At 32.0% G+C, this 17355-nt stretch overlaps 1 protein-coding gene across 1 annotated transcript; it reads right to left on the reverse strand.

Moving 5' to 3' along the window:
• LOC129892339 (ABC transporter G family member 9) lies at positions 1-3601 on the reverse strand. The gene is made up of 4 exons (XM_055967915.1): positions 3484-3601; positions 1427-2219; positions 1000-1313; positions 1-825 (listed from the first exon to the last, which is right to left on the reverse strand). Exons 1-4 carry the CDS (start codon positions 3562-3564, stop codon positions 166-168), a joined length of 1848 nt encoding a protein of 615 aa, XP_055823890.1. The 5' UTR covers positions 3565-3601; the 3' UTR covers positions 1-165.
• Between the last annotated feature and the right edge of the window lie 13754 nt (positions 3602-17355).

The following is a 17355-nucleotide window of genomic DNA, read 5'->3' on the forward strand; positions in this document are numbered from 1 at the left end:
CATCTTTATGCCATTCTGCCTTGTACCTAAGTAACTAAAGTAAGGTGGAGATAATATCTCAACTCTGAAATAAATTGGACTTCCAAAGATGAAGAAAAAATCAAATTCATCCTGATTAGCAGAAGGATGAATATTCCTTCCTCATTATCAGACAATCACTAACATCTATTTTTTTGTCACACCAATCCTCATAAGTGCCAAATATGCCAAGAACCTATATCCCACAAGCATTATAGTCAATGCAACGACTGATATCGCTTTATCTCCTAGCCCTACAGACTTTATCGCGGGGAAATCTTGCACGTAACAAGTTGCATTTCCTATTCCACAATGATACATTTCCCCTGCCTCATACTGTGACCCTAACAAGAGCTTGAAGGTATACTGGCTAACCGATATGTATTTTATCCAGCTAATGAAGCTAGGAACATAGTGAACGAAATATCCACTGACTAGGGTGAACGATAGCATGATTACTGAACCGAGTACAGTAGCTGATTTTTGATCCATGATCATCGCGCCAAGTGCAAGTCCAAGGCCTTGTGAGACTAATACACCATATAGGACGGTGAACAAGGTGGAGAAAAAATTCATCGGTGATTGTTTTAGGCCCGTTGTCCAGTATGTTATGATGACGAAAATAGTTGGAAGTACTAGCTCCATTGGAAGGTCACCAACAATTCTTGACATGAAGTATGAAGAGAGTCGATACATGCCTGAGGATCGTTCCTTCTCCAACATCATTCTTTCTTGTGGGAACGTAAAAATAGCTTGGAAGAGAGGATAGAAGCCCCAAAATGAAGAGGAAAAGAACAAGAGCCCAATCTGTATCAATTGGTAAAATTAGAACTCTTAGGATTCGTTACGTTTGCTCTAAAGACTAGTTATGCAGGATTGTAATGCATACGCTAATAACGCAAGAATTATAATGCAGATTCACATAAGGGGACTAAATTTTTGCCCGAATTTGGTATTAAAAAGAGGAAAGTTCGTGAATACCTGATCTTGTATGTCACTCGATCTCCACCACAACAATGCACACAATATAGATACCACAAAGACCTGTCCAACCTTGAGGGATGAGAAGGACTCATGTTTTCGTTCTTTCATTCCTCTTCTAAACAGCACCACAGATTGCTGCCACCAAGTGTTTGACCATTGATTGAGTTTCCCTTTCTGTAATTTTTCCTGATCTTCGTTATCATCATATTTTTGCAGTTCTTCCTTCACTCCATCCAACAGATTGGTTTTGAACGCAGTTACTAAAGTCTGCTTGATTGATGCTTGATCCTCTTGTGGATCATCTATAACACCTGCACAAATTGAACACATATACAACATATGCTATAAGACAATTTTATGAACACGTGTGACATTGTCATTGAGATGTGACAATATATGAAAAATAACTCATAGATGAACATACCATTTGCAAGATCTAACAAGAAGTCAGAGGGATTCATAGCGATTGAGGGTGAAAATCCAATGCTCGAAAAATAGGCCATAACATCTTCACCTCTTCCAAAGTAGAGAGGATTTCCTTCGGATAACAACAACACTTTGTGGAACATGTAGAACAACCTACTTGAAGGCTGATGTATAGTCATCACAATCGTCCTCCCACCATTCACTAGCTCCCATAGAGTGGACACAATCTTTTGAGCCGTTGTTGAATCAAGGCCTGATGTTGGTTCATCCAAAAACAACAAGCTCGGATTAATAAGCATTTCTTGTCCAATGCTAACTCTTTTCCTCTCCCCTCCAGAAATTCCTCTCAATAACGGACCTCCAATAATACTATCCTTGCATTTGATTAATCCCAATTGAGAAATTACAGCCTCAGCATGCGCGACTTTTTCCATGTGTGATAAGGTTTTAGGCAAACGAAGCAGGGCAGTGTATACAAGTGTTTCTGTCACAGTTAGGTGAGGGTACAGAACGTCGTCTTGAGTAACAAATCCGGTGTAACGCTTCATGGCATTTTTGAAGGGCATTCCATTATAAGTTATAGTACCATCAAGACGACCACTTAAACGACCTCCTAACCCCGTTAACAACGTTGTTTTACCACTCCCCGACGGGCCTAACATCGCCAGCATTTCACAGGGAAAGACTATACCGGTTATACCCTTTAAGATTATTTTTTCTTCTTCTGATTTAGAGGAATTTTTGAACATCCCTTCACTTTTCGGCTTAATCTTGTACACAACATTTTCAAACTGCACATTGTAAATAACATAACAGAACACATGATCAAAGCATGATAGCAAACCAAAACATAACCATTTTACTTGTCTAGAGTACTAAAAATACATGTCATGTCCATTTTTACTTTGGATGTTCAATTTCAAAAATCAAGAAATACTTTATCTCTTAGTTCCTAATTTACTTTCTAAAGCATTGAATTTATTATGATCAAATGCTGATATAATAAAATTGTCATTTTATTTATATACCAAGTCAATACTAAACGAATAAAAATAGACATAGGTAGAGGCGGATCCACATGAAGCTGTTAGGTTAATTGTTTATATTTATAGTGGTTAGTTTGAGGTTGTGTTTTGAGGGAAGGTAAGGGTTCGATTCTATGCTACAGCGCTAACATTTTCTATTTCCCCAATATGGACTTTCACAGTTTTTTTTTTGTCTTTAGTTTCCTTTTACGTTTTATAAAAAAAATTGTGATATGGAAAGATTAAAAAAAGCCATTTTCAATCACTTTTCTTATTTTTCTTTAAGAAATATTGGTTATTTGGTCAAGAAATCCTTCAAGCTAATTGTTTATTTTTTCAAAAAGTTTAAAATCTTTTTTTTGTGTGTGGGGGGTAATATTAATTTTATTTTTTTTCTTAATATTAAGTTATTTTATTTAAATAATCGTGCACTTATACTATATATGTGATTTATAGTAATTTTATATTAACAAAAAAAGCACCCACAAATCAAAAATCCTAGATCCGCCATTGATCACATAGGAATGGACGCAAACGGAGGATAGGATTCAACATCGAATATTTATAACTATATACTATACTCCATCCGTTATATTTTACTTGTATATTCTAGCAACTTAAAAGAGAAATTTATCGTTTTTACTAGTCAAATTTAGATTTCCAACATAATTTATAAGGTTAATTTTATAAAATATTAATAAATATTTTCTAAGCTAAGGGAAGTCCCAAGTCAGCTTTGACCAAGTAAAATGAAATAGGACACAAAAAAATAGGTGACAAACTCACTCATTTTCCTGAAAAACATTTTTCACAAAAAAAATAAAACTTTAAGAAGATGAAATTGGACAAATTTTAAACTACAGAATTAATAAACACAACAGCAATGTGTTTAAACAAGAATGTCCTCCATTTTAAAAACGGATACATGCATGTAAGTTTTCTGGAGAAAAAAAAAGTACCACAAAATTATCAGAATACTTTATTATAATTTTTAACATAAATCAGATTAATTAATTAATAAAATAATTACCTTGAGAGTGACAGGAAAATTAGTTTTCTTGAAGATGGCTGCACTTTCCAGCTGAGTAATTTGTATGTCCTCCATTTCCATTTTAATTTTTTTATATATATTTGTTCCCTCTCTTCCTTTAGAGAGGAAAAGAGAAGAAAAATAAAAAAGGAATAGGAAACAGAGAAGAATTTGATGTATTTATATATCGGTCATAAATATTGTTGGGTATACGTAAAGTTTGGAGGGGATACAATACGTGTTACAATATATTTGGAGGTGTAATAAATGATTAAATTGCATCACTTTAGCACGTTTCATTTCTCATGACTTATAGTTTAATAACTAGGTTTATATAGTAAAATTATTATTTTATTTAATAATTTTAAAATATAGTTGAGTCAAATGTGAGCAAGTAAATATAACTTATAGTTTAACTAAAAATTGATATAGTAAAATTATATTAATTTTAAGATATGATCCACAGATCCAGTCAAATATGAACAAATAAATATAGTTTGGGAGAGTAAACAATTTTAACCAAAATAAGGAAAGGAAAAAAAAATAAAGCAAGCAAAGATTTTGTGATTGCTAGCATTATTATTTTCCCTTTTTTGTTTTTGGGGGTTGAAATTGTTTTATCTTTCAAATCTTTTGATACAAATGATTCCAAACTATCAAAAAAGCTTTGCTGCCATTATTTTTTCTTTCCTTTCTGTTTTTTGGTTAAAATTATTTACCTTCTTAATCTTTCAATAGCAAATGAATTTCAATCATCATTGTTTTTATCCAAAAGAATGACAAGAAATAAATATTCTTCGCGTTCATTTTTACTTGTCACGTTTTATTTATCGAGAGTCAAATCTACATAAACTTTGACCATTATGATAATATGATGAAAAAATATTCATAAAATATTGACCAAAATTCATACAGTTTAACTCTTATAAAACAAATTAAAATATGATAAATAAAAGTAACCAAAGTATTGTATTAACATCTAGTGGATGTGTTCCCATAGAAGCAGGAGAAATAACGCAAATAAGTTATAAAGCGGGTGTGAACATGTATATCATGCAATCTATGTGCACTTTGGGTAAATCCAAGATTTATAATTAGCTTGAGGGATATAGCTATTTTCAATGCAAAATAGAGTCAAACTTCATTATAACAATATTTTAGAAGCTTAATTTTTTCCATTTTTTATATTATATATTTATTTTTGTATAATAAATATATGATAAGAGAAAAATATATTATAAAAATATTGAGAGAATTAATAATTAAAAATTCTTAAAATATATGAGTAAAAAAATATAAACTTTAAAAATTAAGGAGTCCTAAAATATATGGCAAGAGAAAAATATATGTAAGATGTATTAGGAAAAATAATAATTAAGAATTTCTAAAATATATGATAAGATAAAAATATATTTTTTAAATTAAGAGTCCTAAAAATATAGTAAGAGAAAAATATGTGGTAATAATTCAAAGATTTTTTTTTCTTTTGTCAACATGTAATTTTTTTTATATATATTCTTAAGCTATTTTTTTAATATATATTCTTAAGCTATTTTTTTAGACAAGATCTGGAAAAGTTTGCAAAATAATAAAATTTCATTTTATATTTTTTCATTTTTATATTTGATTTAAAAAATCTTACTTTTCATTAGTATTTGTGGCACTATTATTTACAGAAATCAAGTTGGATGAAAGAGTTAAATCTAAAGTAAGTACATATCAATTTATATATATTATGTATAATGTAAAGACTCTTTGTAGATGACAATTAGTTTTCTTCCATCATAACTTCAGATTGTCATCTTCTGCTTATATATATATATATATATATATATATATATATATATAATTCTTAAATGAATAATTTTTTATTTTAATAAAATAGGATATAATATTTATATTCAGATTAGTGTCAGATATATAAAATAATATTGATATTTCTCTTCATCTGCGACATGATATATTTTTCTGTCTTTTTACAATATACAAAATAGATTATTTTTCTCATGACTCAACCCCATAGGCCGTGACTCAGGCCCGACTTGGACACCCATATACATACCTATCAGATGTAGTCAAGCTGAACCACGAACAATATGATAACTTACATAAGAACTCCAATGGTTCATAACATCTTCATATAAATACATCCCTATCATTTGTCTCCTGAGGAGTCACCACTAGTCATATCATGAAGGAACACGCAAGCCGACAAGGCTGCTATTACATATTAATATCCACAGCACATCGTATAGACACAGTCGAACAAAATTACACACAACCTACACATATGTCTACAGACCTCTAAGAATATCAACAATATCATATTGCAGGTCAGAGCCCCGCCGTATCCCTGAATAAATAAATATATACATCAAAAGGATCGGTACCAAAAATCTAGGCTCCGGTACGATGGAGCACTCCAAACTAGCTGTGTGGAAATCCTAAACTGGCGGATTTCCGAAACGGGTATCTGTACCTGCGGGCATGAAACGCAGCCCCCCGAAGAGAGGGGGTTAGTACGAAATACGTACTGAGTATATAAAGCATAAAATACCATAAAGTAGATCACATCTAAAATAAAGATTCAAGAGATAAGTATAATAATTAATAAATCAATGTACCTACATCTTATGAAATGACATCATGTGTATCATCATCATATACCGTACCCGGCCCATTATGGGACTCGGTGTCACAATCATATCATTATATCATCGTATGTATATATATACACCGTAGTCCGCTCTTTAGTAAGGGACTCGGTGAATAAAGTAGTGTACACTTTACCGTACCTGGCCCATTATGGGACTCGGTGTCATAACCATATCATCATAACATCGTATCATCATCTACCGTACCCTGCCCTTTAGTAAGGAATTCGGTGAATAATGTAGTAAAACTAAGCATGACAACATACCCAGCTCGGAACTTGGTGAAAGAGGTAATAATAGTATGCACGAGTAGAATATCATGAGCAACCTTATACAATTAGATCATTATCTGAGACTCAATAGAATAATTAACACTCGAATGCCTAAAGTATGAAATTTATTGGCCAAGGTAGTGTAGTTCGCGACAGGTCCGCGTCGCTGACCTGGCCATGAGGAATAACCCAAGTGAAATCAAGAATTTAAACATGAGGTAGTATGGTCCGCGACAAGTCCGAATCGCGGACCTGTGACATTTAGTGGCCAAAATTGAAGTCTGAATTTAATCTACGAGGCAGTGTGGTCCGCGACAAGTCTGCATCGCGAACATGAGTGTGAGTAATGTAACCAGATAATGCGAACAACTATTGTAAGTTAAGGACGCTAATGATGATAAAGTCTGTAAAAATAAGGACATTTATACACTAGCAATTATCCAATATATAGAGAATTCGAGGGGCAATAGCTCAATCACATTAGGAGTTCTAACATCAAGAATTAAATAAGGATCGTGAATTACATTCAGAATTTACGAATAGAATTACCCAAGCTCATATCATTTATCACTTAATCTAAGACATGCCAAAAGAAAGAAGGGATAGCTTTACATATCTTGAACTCAATCTAAATGTCCAACGTCTACTTCTCGTGCTCGTGGGTCTAAAATTAAGATAACATAGGCCACAATTAGATATCCACATCACTTATTAACTAAATCCAAGTACAAATGAAACTTAACAAAATTCGGACAGCATTTTCCCTGCAACGTAATAATCCTCGAAATCCCAACTTAGCTAAACACCAATAAACATATCAACAACAACAATACCAACAATTCCATATCAGTATAGAATTTAAATCCATTCTTAAGTTCCTTCCAAAACAGCCCAATATATATTCGGATGTCGATGCTTGTATTCACTTCTTTATTTTCGTATATCCGTAGTATAACAACAAAAACTACTATAGCCAATCCACCGATATTCCATCCCACAAAACATTCCCTAAAATATTTTTGCAAATAGCCACAATTATCATACCAAACAGTTTCAAAATATATACGATATCTTCTTATACTTTATTCTTCCAAATTCAAGAACAAAAATTCATCAACATCATCAACAATTATTATACATCATAACTCAACTAATTTCATCCATTTAATCCACCCAAAACAGCCTCTTAATCTATAAATCTCAACAAAACGACAAACGAGTTTATAACGCTATATTTTCCGTTCTAATCCGTTAAAACTCTAAATAAACTTTTTAAAAATGAAAAAGAAACTTTAATATTATCTTAAATATGCAACAACCATATTAACACTCCTTCTTGATTGATTTTAAGCTCAAATTGAAGGCAACGCGATGTACAACACTTTTCTCTTCATGAGCTACGGAATTCGAGGCTCAAATTTTGATCGAAATGTATATTTCTATCTAGGATTCTCCTCTCTTTCACTCTCTGAAAATTTCTGGGTATTCTTGATCTGAAAATGAGGATGGGAGGCTGAAAATATCCCTTAAAAGGTGTGGGTATTGGGCCTGACCCGAGTTAGAGTCGGGTTGGGCTGAATCCATTGTTCAGCTTGACACTTTCGCCTTAAAATGTCCATATCTCCTTATACCGATGTAGCCTCTCGACTCACGACCTATGGTTGGAAAGCTATTTCAATTGTTTACAACTTTTATTTTGAGAGTTTTCCCAAATTTTCAAATGCTAAAAGGATTATGGCCACCCAAAGTTAGCCCATCCGAAAACCTGACTATAAGAAACAAATATTTGATGGCTTCCACTTTGATTTGGCTCAAGGGTCCTTCTTGAGTTGTCTTTAACTTCACATATATTATCCATATAATTTTTCATTTACAACCGAATCATGCCGTTTTAAAATTCAAAATTAAAAGTTCTTGGATTTATGTCCGTTAGCTCATGAATAGTCAAATGTGCAAAAATACGAAATATAATAATTTTTTTGCATCTTTTTAAGTGCAAACTATTCATATGTATATAGTAAAACAAAATATTTTGTGGTAAAGTAAATGGAATAAGAGGTCATATTTTGAAATAACAATATACTATTCTCCGCTAAAATATTTTTGATATTTTAAATTTCTCTATCTTTTGTAAGAGTACTTAATTCTATATACAAATTCTGATTTTGTCACGATTCAAGCCTAAGTCCTAGACGTGACATGGCGAATGAGGAACCCGAAAGTACCTCAAACAAGCCTCTTAGCATTCTTTTAGCCTTTCATAGGTAATAATGATAAATAAACAAGGGGAAATCGTAATAGTAAATCTTCAACTTACATATGTCCATCAATACATCTAACTTTTAGATTTAACGGGACTAAGACAAGTTCCTAGCTCACCCTCAATCATAATAGAAGAAATGTCGTAGTAAAATATCTCAACATATCATAAGCTAGAAAGATAAAGGAGTATTGTTCTCGAAACATGGGAACTCACCAAAAGTAGTCTTCAACGGAATCTCAACTAGCCACGTGGAGGAAATCGAGGAAGAGCATTGGTCCTTACATGATGATATCATGTAGGCAAAAGAATATGCGTTAGTACTTTGAATGTACTAAGTATGTAAGAATGCATGAACATTGAGGAAACATTAAAACATTTATGTAATATGGAACATAATGTAATGCATGCATAATAAATCATACAGATATTCTTTAAAACATTCATTTTGTGGGAAAATGACCATAACCGACATTTAAGACCATGCAAACTTTTACATGGAATCCAACATTGGCCGGGGAGACTACTTGTCAGGGAGAACTCTGTCAACTTCACTCATTTCTTTAACTTTAACTTTAAGGGCTTTCGTGGATCCATTAGCCTAAGCCTACAAGGGCTCCTATGTTGGCACATAGTTAATGAGACAAGGGGTTGCTACTAGGATTCTCTTACCGAATCCCACCCCAATGACTCATTCGGTGCTAAGTCAATCCCACGAAATAGTTTAATACTTCAAAATAGTCATAGCATATAGCTTGAGAATTCAAAACATCATATTCGGTAGAATAGCTCATTAAAATATTTGGTAATTTAAATATGCAAGAATTTCCCTTATTGCATAAAGAATCCATCATTCATATCATTTCATCATTCTTTCATTTCATAAGACTCTCTTTTGATCATAGATATTGCTTTTATAAACATTCATTTGGAGTCAAAGCTTTCAAGTCAAACTTTATTGAAAACATAGTAAAACTAGGTGGTTCAAATCACTTCAACTTGCAAACATGTATGTAAATAAATATGCATAAATACATTGAAATTCATTAATTAAAAATCATGCTTTAGCCAACCCACCATGAATTTGAAGAACCTTTAAAGAGATAAATAGATAAATTACTTGCAATCCATCAATTCATACGTATGAAATCATGTTGCATCAAAATAGACCAATAATCATTAGTTTAACGATGATTCATGCTATTAAGAATAAATAAGAATTTCCCATAAGAAAATATTACTTGAAATCAAGAGATTTAATTGAAAGAGTTTTTGGATTACATCGGTGGAAGAACCCATGGATAAATACCCACATAACTTAGAGTAAAGCTTAATAAAAATAAACATAATTTATCATATAATTAAAATACCTTAGGCATGAGACTGGAAGGAATACTCTAATTGAAGCCTTAATACTTGGAATCCGAAGCTTTAGTCGGAACCGAAGGATTTAATGAACACTCTCGAGTCCTAGCTTTTCTCCTCACCGGAATATTTTGTGTACTATCCGGAGTATATGAATCACCGGAATAGTATTTCTTCACTACTAAGAACTAAAACTATATTTGAGAATGAATAAAGAATTGTATAGAGAGAAGAGTTGTTTGAGAAAGCTTAATGAATAGAATGAGAAAATAAGCTGGGTATTTAATAGGTGTAGAAGAGGGACCTAACAATAAATAAAAATAATTACAAAGGATGATATTGAAAATTCAATTGAGGATTTTGATGTTATGGATGATGTCAAAAGGTTCTAGATCTTTCCATGGTTGGTGAGATGAGTTCTCTTTAACAGAATACTCTTTTTTGGAGCTGCGTTTGAACAAGATAAATTCCTTATTAGGATTTTGTGTCTTCATAAGAATTGTAGATATGAAAGTCTAGTTGCATGTTGTTCAAGAATCAACTAATTTGGAGTATTCTACAGTAAGATATGATTTTTTCTTCCATAAATACTCCATTCCGTCACAGCATCTTGTCTTACAATAATTAATTTATTTGATCTACTTAAACTCCGAAAATTAAAATATGATCTTCACAAAAGTTGTAGGTAATGATATTGTGGTTACTCAGAAATTTGAATCACCTAATTTGGACCATCCTATGAAAAGTTATGTCCAAAATACAGAGATTGTATCATTTTGTTTGCGAGAATTGAAACATCGTATATAGCGTTTTTAGGAAATGTTACAATTATGAAGAGATATGAGTCATTAAATATATTACTAATTATGATTGATTTTATTTGGAATAATAAATTAATGAATGTGAAAATAAGGGGAGAGGGAAGGGGGGATAAAAAATGAACAAAAATAATAATAAATGATCGATGACTATAAGAGATGTGTCACCTTCTTATTATTTTAAAAACTACAACTATATAATATATAGATGATAAATTTTTTTAGTTATGTTATTAAGACATATATAAAATATATAAATAACCTACATTGTTATATTGATAAAATAATTTTTTTAAAAAAATAAATTAGAAATACATTTCAAACAAAAAAAAATAGTGATGAAAACAGACTGTTACATACGCAAAACAAAAAAATGAAACCCAATCAACGAAATCACCACCGAAACTCCCGAAAACCCAACCACCAGAACTTTTACCACCGGTTTGGCTGAGGTTCTTTCTGCTTGTTCTTTAATTTTTACTGAAAATCCAGCTTGTGAAAGAGACGATGGCTATGCAATTCTCAATAATGTGCAAAAAATTACTCTGACATTTACTGAGGCCTTTCGAACTCTGATTGAGTTTATATATGGAAACAATTTTCAAAAACTTCAGTATCACATCTGGCTGTTTTCGAATGCCCTTGCTCAGGTGAACGTTGGAGTCGCTCCCATTACTCATTTTCAAATGAACGCAGATAGTTTCCCAAGTCTTGCTAAGAGGATTTGGGACCGAACCAAACATTGTTTGAATAATGCTTGCGCCGTGTTGATGAACGATTTCGCTGGTACTTATGGTGTCAACGTGGGTTCTATTCTGGGTGCTTGCTGTACTGGTGGATGATGACACTGAGGAGGGGCATGGTGGATGATGACGGTGAAGAGGGCTTGAATCTTGTGATCATATATAGGCTTTTCATTTTCTATTTAGTCCTAATTTCACTAATCATCAGATATACTTTTTTTTTATCCCGTCTAATATCTTATTAGAATGATAACACGAAATTCCATAGTCCTAGCTGTCAGTATGACTCTATTTTTGATTATTCGAAGTTTAATGAAAAGTTTAATCAATATTTAAGTTAAAAATTTAAAATTAGAATTTACTGATAAAAAATATGATATATTAATAAAAAAAAGTTGATCCGACACGACTCTTAGTCCACGTAATTGTGGATTGGACTGACTGGTTTTTGGTCAGTTAAAATAATGGGTCAACCCAACCTAACATATAAAGTTTCAAAGCCTGTAGGGCTAGCCCGAACGGGATAAGCTAACCCATATTTATTTATTTATTTGGTAGAAAATATAACTTGCATTAATTAACTAAAGTAAATCATTACAGGTTTCAGCGACCATCAATAATTTACCTTTTTCCGACCTGAAAATTAAAAAAAAATGAAAGGAGAAAGAAATGAAGTAGAAAAAAAAAGAAATGAGATGAAAAGTCACGGCTTAGTATATATATATTTATATATATAAATTTCGTGTCAAGTTAAAATCGGATAAAATATTAAAATGAATGAATTAATATTTTAAATAATTTCAAAAAAAAAGTAGTACTTATAAAACTTTGCATCTCAAAAGTAATTTTAAATATACTTGGCATCTTAAAAGTTTAAGGCATCCAATTTATTTTGACTTTGGATCACTGCTTAGCTTGACTAGCTCCTAGTTCATTTCTACAGAGTATTCTAACACCACCAATCAGAAACCCAACCACTAGAACTCTCGCCAAAACTCCCATAATCGGAATTCCCTTGGCTGAATCTTCTCCGGCTCCGGTTGCTTTTTCTTGTTCTTTTTGTTGTTTAGTCTTTGATGAAACCTAGGTTGCCAACAAAACATTTGTTGTGCATTTCTCAAGGATAAAAATGTAGAAGAAATTACTGCGGTATTCATTGACACTTTTTAGACTCTGATTGACTTGATGTATAAAGGCAATTTAAAAATTTCAGTATCATCTCCGATGTTATCTGTTGCCCTTGCTCAGGCGGCGGTTCTTTCCATCGCTGAAGTCGTTGATTAGGTAAGATGCCAAAGCTTCTACCACTACTATTTCTCAGGTGGACACGTAGTAGCTGAACCTACCTTATACTTGCTAAGAAGGTTTGGGATTGAACCAAACAATATTTGGGTAATGCTTGCATGGAGGTTACCGCCGAAGCTATTGTTTGCGATAGTGATGCGGGTGATGTTGTAGGTCCTAGCTTTTTTGGATGATGGCGGTGAACAGATATCGCGGCGGCACGTTGGTGATCGGAGCGTGGAACGACGTAATTATTTTATGTTTAGTCCTAATTTTACTAATCATCAGATATAGGCTTTTTAATTTTCTATTTAAACCTAATTTCACTAATCATCAAATATACTTTCTTTCTCTCCTTTATTATCTGATTAGAATGACGATATGATAATATAATGTGACATGACATTTCATTCGAAGAGAGGATATATTTTGAGAAAAATAGGAATAGTTAGGTGACATTATGGTCCTAAAAATATAAAAAGTGATATTATAAAATAAATTTCTAAACATGGATGACTATCTAAGAAATTTATTCCTGTGTAAATCAATATTCAATAATCTAGTATCAGGATAAATTTAAGAGTTGGATCCATTTATATCTCACTATGATATCTTAAGAAATGCCAGAAGTTAAGATCAATATAGTTGTAGAATATCATTACATAGTATCTATATCTTGAGAAGAATGACCGAATAAGGATAGGAAAAAGCAATGTCTTTGTAATGACCATCGTTATGGGTGAACCATTGGTGGAAAAAATTGGGCCAATTTTTTTTTAGAATTGTAAGTTGAAAATTTTGGACCAAGCTAGTCTCAAACGGAATCTGAGTGAGGTCTAGGACAATCTGAGAAATGATTAGGAATAATGTCTAAATTATGTTGAGTTTTTCTATTAGCTAAGATGTTAAAGAACCTGTAGGGCTACGAAATAGAATTCGGATGAATAGAACTCTTGATATCGAGTTTGACGTGAAAAGGTGTGTTGTAAAATAGACTAATTTGAAAGAATTTTTGAGGTTCTGCCTCATAGATGATGCTATAGCAGGTGATACACTGCTATAGTGGGAGAAAAAAAAAGTGGTCGGTGTGGGCTAAGGCCGCTATAGCGGGATTGGGGATCTAATTGGGTTGTTATAGCGTGTTAAGTTGCAGTAAAAGCAGAAAAACTCTTCAAGACTGCTCATAATCAACTAAGAACATTTTGGGAAAGAGAAAAAGCGACCTAGGGCAAATTTTATCAAATTTCCATGGTAATTCTTCGTAAAGGAAAACAAATCGCTCTCCTAACTTGGTATTTTTTATTCTTCAGCCTTAGAATCGATAATTGTAGCCTAGGGAATGATTTGGATTCATTCTAAGGTAGAGACAATCGGGCTAATGAGAATTTGGGGTGTAAGACCTTGGATGGTTTACAAAAATATTTATTTTTGATTTTATTGTCATAATTCACTAGTATAACCATGAATTTCGTAGTTTTATGTGAATTATAGCTAGGAAAGTCCTGGGATGAGTGGAAAAATCATGAGATTGGCTTGAGTTTGAGATTGTGATATAATATAAAAATATTTAGGCCAATTGTGATTTATTTTTGTTAGCATATACTATTAATCATGCGTTTAGATATAGTATTATTTATTGAATAATTATTTATTTATTTGTTCAATTCAATAAAGTGTTATATTAAATAAATTATTTTGTCATATATGTGTCCTCAACTTATATAGTAGATGATTTGGTGTATAGAGTTTGAGCTTATACACAAAAGATTAAATCATCGATTCTTATAAGTTAAAAGTTATAATTCACAATCGTAGATAGAAATTTGGACAGACCATCAGAAAGATTGTAGCACAAGATTAAATGTAATTTATCTTGATTATGAGAATGATATAGTTCTAACTTCTCCTGCTAGTGCATTTTGTATGTATTGAACGGGATCGAGTAGATATAGATGTTTTAGACTGACTGATAAAAACATATTCTCTAAACTATTAAATGTACTTATATTCTCAATCTTGATATGTCGATTATGATCTGTATATATTAATTATCATTTTAATTTATTAAAAGGTGAAATTCTGAAATGGGTCAATATGTCTGGTAGATTGGATGATAAAAAAGGGCAGCCCGGTGCACTTAAGCTCCCGCTATGCGCAGGGTCCGGGGAAGGGCCCGACCACAAGGATCTATTGTACGCAGCCTTACCTTGCATTTCTGCCAGAGGCTGTTTCCAAGGCTTGAACCCGTGACCTCCTGGTCACATGGCAGCAACTTTACCAGCAACTTTACCAGTTATAAATGTACTTATATTCTCAATCTTGATATGTCGATTATGATCTGTATATATTAATTATCATTTTAATTTATTAAAAGGTGAAATTCTGAAATGGGTCAATATGTCTGGTAGATTGGATGATAATAATATATATTGGTAAAATAATTAGTTAGCTGATGCAATCCATGTCTCAATATAGGGATTGATGATACACCTTTTTATGAGAAGTTTATAAGTTTTCATGTGCAAATCTGGTCAGTAGATTTATGAATCTGGCGCATGAAATAAGTTAAGTATTGCTCTAAATAAAATTAATCATTGAATTAAATTCGTCAGTAATTTAATTTATTGATTAATATCTATAATCTTAACATAGAGAATTACATAAGTCTTTAATGGAGAATTTCGAAATATAAATAGACGAGTGCAATTACGAATTTCTAGTGAAATGATTTGTAATTTATTATGGTAAGAATAATTCAAATTAATTTTTGTAATTATTTTCATAATAAGAAGCCTCAGTAATTAATTTTGTGATCCCTACAATGCTCATATTTAACTAGAACTCAAAATTCCATTTCTAAGGGAAAAGAAATGAGCACGTGAGTTTTCTATATTTTTTAGAGAAAAGCGTGGTTTTCTTCTTCTTTTAGGATTGGGAAGAAATCTCTATAAATATGTATTCTTCTAACCTAGAAAGACAATCAGTACTTGCCCACCAAATATTGAGAGAGTTCAGTTGTTAATTAATTTGGGATCACTGTGGAAGACCGTAGAACTGGAGTTTGACTTGCTTCAAGATATTTGTTCACGCTTCAAGAGATATTTCTTAAGTTAATTTTCAGCATACTTTGTATGTCATATGTATTTGTGATTGTTGTCTATAATTCATGTAAGCAGTAAGATTCTGGAATGCTTCCGTTGTGTGCTATTTTTCAACAATTTTGTACTTGTGTTATTATTTTAGACCGAGAACAAACTAAAGATTCATAAAAAGAGCCAAAGATTCGTGTCGAGAGTTCTTCAACAATTGTTTGGTTTACAGATTAGCGAGGCTTAACGGAATAGTTATAGACCTATTCCCATTGCATATTATATTTTAAATTAAAGAAGACATCATGTCTAGGTCTTCGGGCACGGAGTCTAAATGATTAAATGTTATGGTTAACTTGAGCATAATGCACTGGATATTTCAATTCCAACATGCACATCCAATGGAGTAGGACTATATATAAACCAGTTTAATGTAAAAACAAAAAATTGCATCTTTTATTAAGACAAAAATTGAAGAGATCATGGAGTAATAAAGATTAATCCTATATCATTATTTGTATCCTCTTAATATTGCAACATGTTTATTCAAACAAAATCATAAATGGCTTGGAAGAAGAGGTGAAGAGATCAGAGTTTCCAAATGGTTTTCTTTTTGGAAGTTCAACTTTCTCCTATCAAGTGAGTGTGTGTATATATATATATATATATATATATATTTCTCACCTTTTATTTCTTGTTAGCTCACTACTAGAAATAGAGATTTTTCTCACAGTGAATCAATGAGAATTTTTTGTTATAAAACATGATTTTTCTACTAAACCATCTCATTTGGAAACACATCGTGAAAAGTATATTCTCATTAAGAGATATTTCTTGTCATGATTTCGCATGTCGCTATCCTAAAATTAGAACACGTTATAAAGTTCAACTTTGACTCTACCTCTAATTATGACATGATTAAAACTTCAGTATGTAAGAGTGGTGACGAAGAGACTTTATGTGTTACTTAAATATACTGCCTGGTCAAATATCATCATATAAAATCAAACACGAGTGATTAATACATTTCTCCTATTTCGTACTTGAATTGTTCCCGGGAAGAATACCAAATGGAGGAAGTCGAGACATTGCTGACGACTATTACCATTGTTAAATGGTACATAAAGTTATCCATTCGAAGGATAGCAACTGGGGACTTTTTTAGGGTTTTAAAAGAAAAATAGTTAATTTTTATTTTGACATTTGATAACATATGTTAATTATGTATTTAGTTTGTTTTAACGAATGATGGAAGGAAGACATTGACACAATGGCCTCTCTTAGAGTAAATGCCTATCGATTCTCCATTTCCTGGAATATAATTTTACCTAGTATGTTTAAAAAAATGTATAATAAATACAATAGTATCAAAATTGTGGTATAAACA

This window comes from Solanum dulcamara, chromosome 6, assembly GCF_947179165.1.
Source record: "Solanum dulcamara chromosome 6, daSolDulc1.2, whole genome shotgun sequence".
NCBI lineage: Eukaryota > Viridiplantae > Streptophyta > Magnoliopsida > Solanales > Solanaceae > Solanum > Solanum dulcamara.

Bases quoted from the DNA above. Each gene is read 5' to 3' on its own strand.
- LOC129892339 (XM_055967915.1), bottom strand. From the start codon at position 3,564: ATGGAAATGGAGGACATACAAATTACTCAGCTGGAAAGTGCAGCCATC. The intron at 2,220-3,483 runs GTAATTATTTTA...TACAATGTGCAG, and splicing joins ATTTTCCTGTCACTCTCAAG to TTTGAAAATGTTGTGTACAA. The intron at 826-999 runs GTATTCACGAAC...CAATTGATACAG, and splicing joins CGAGTGACATACAAGATCAG to ATTGGGCTCTTGTTCTTTTC.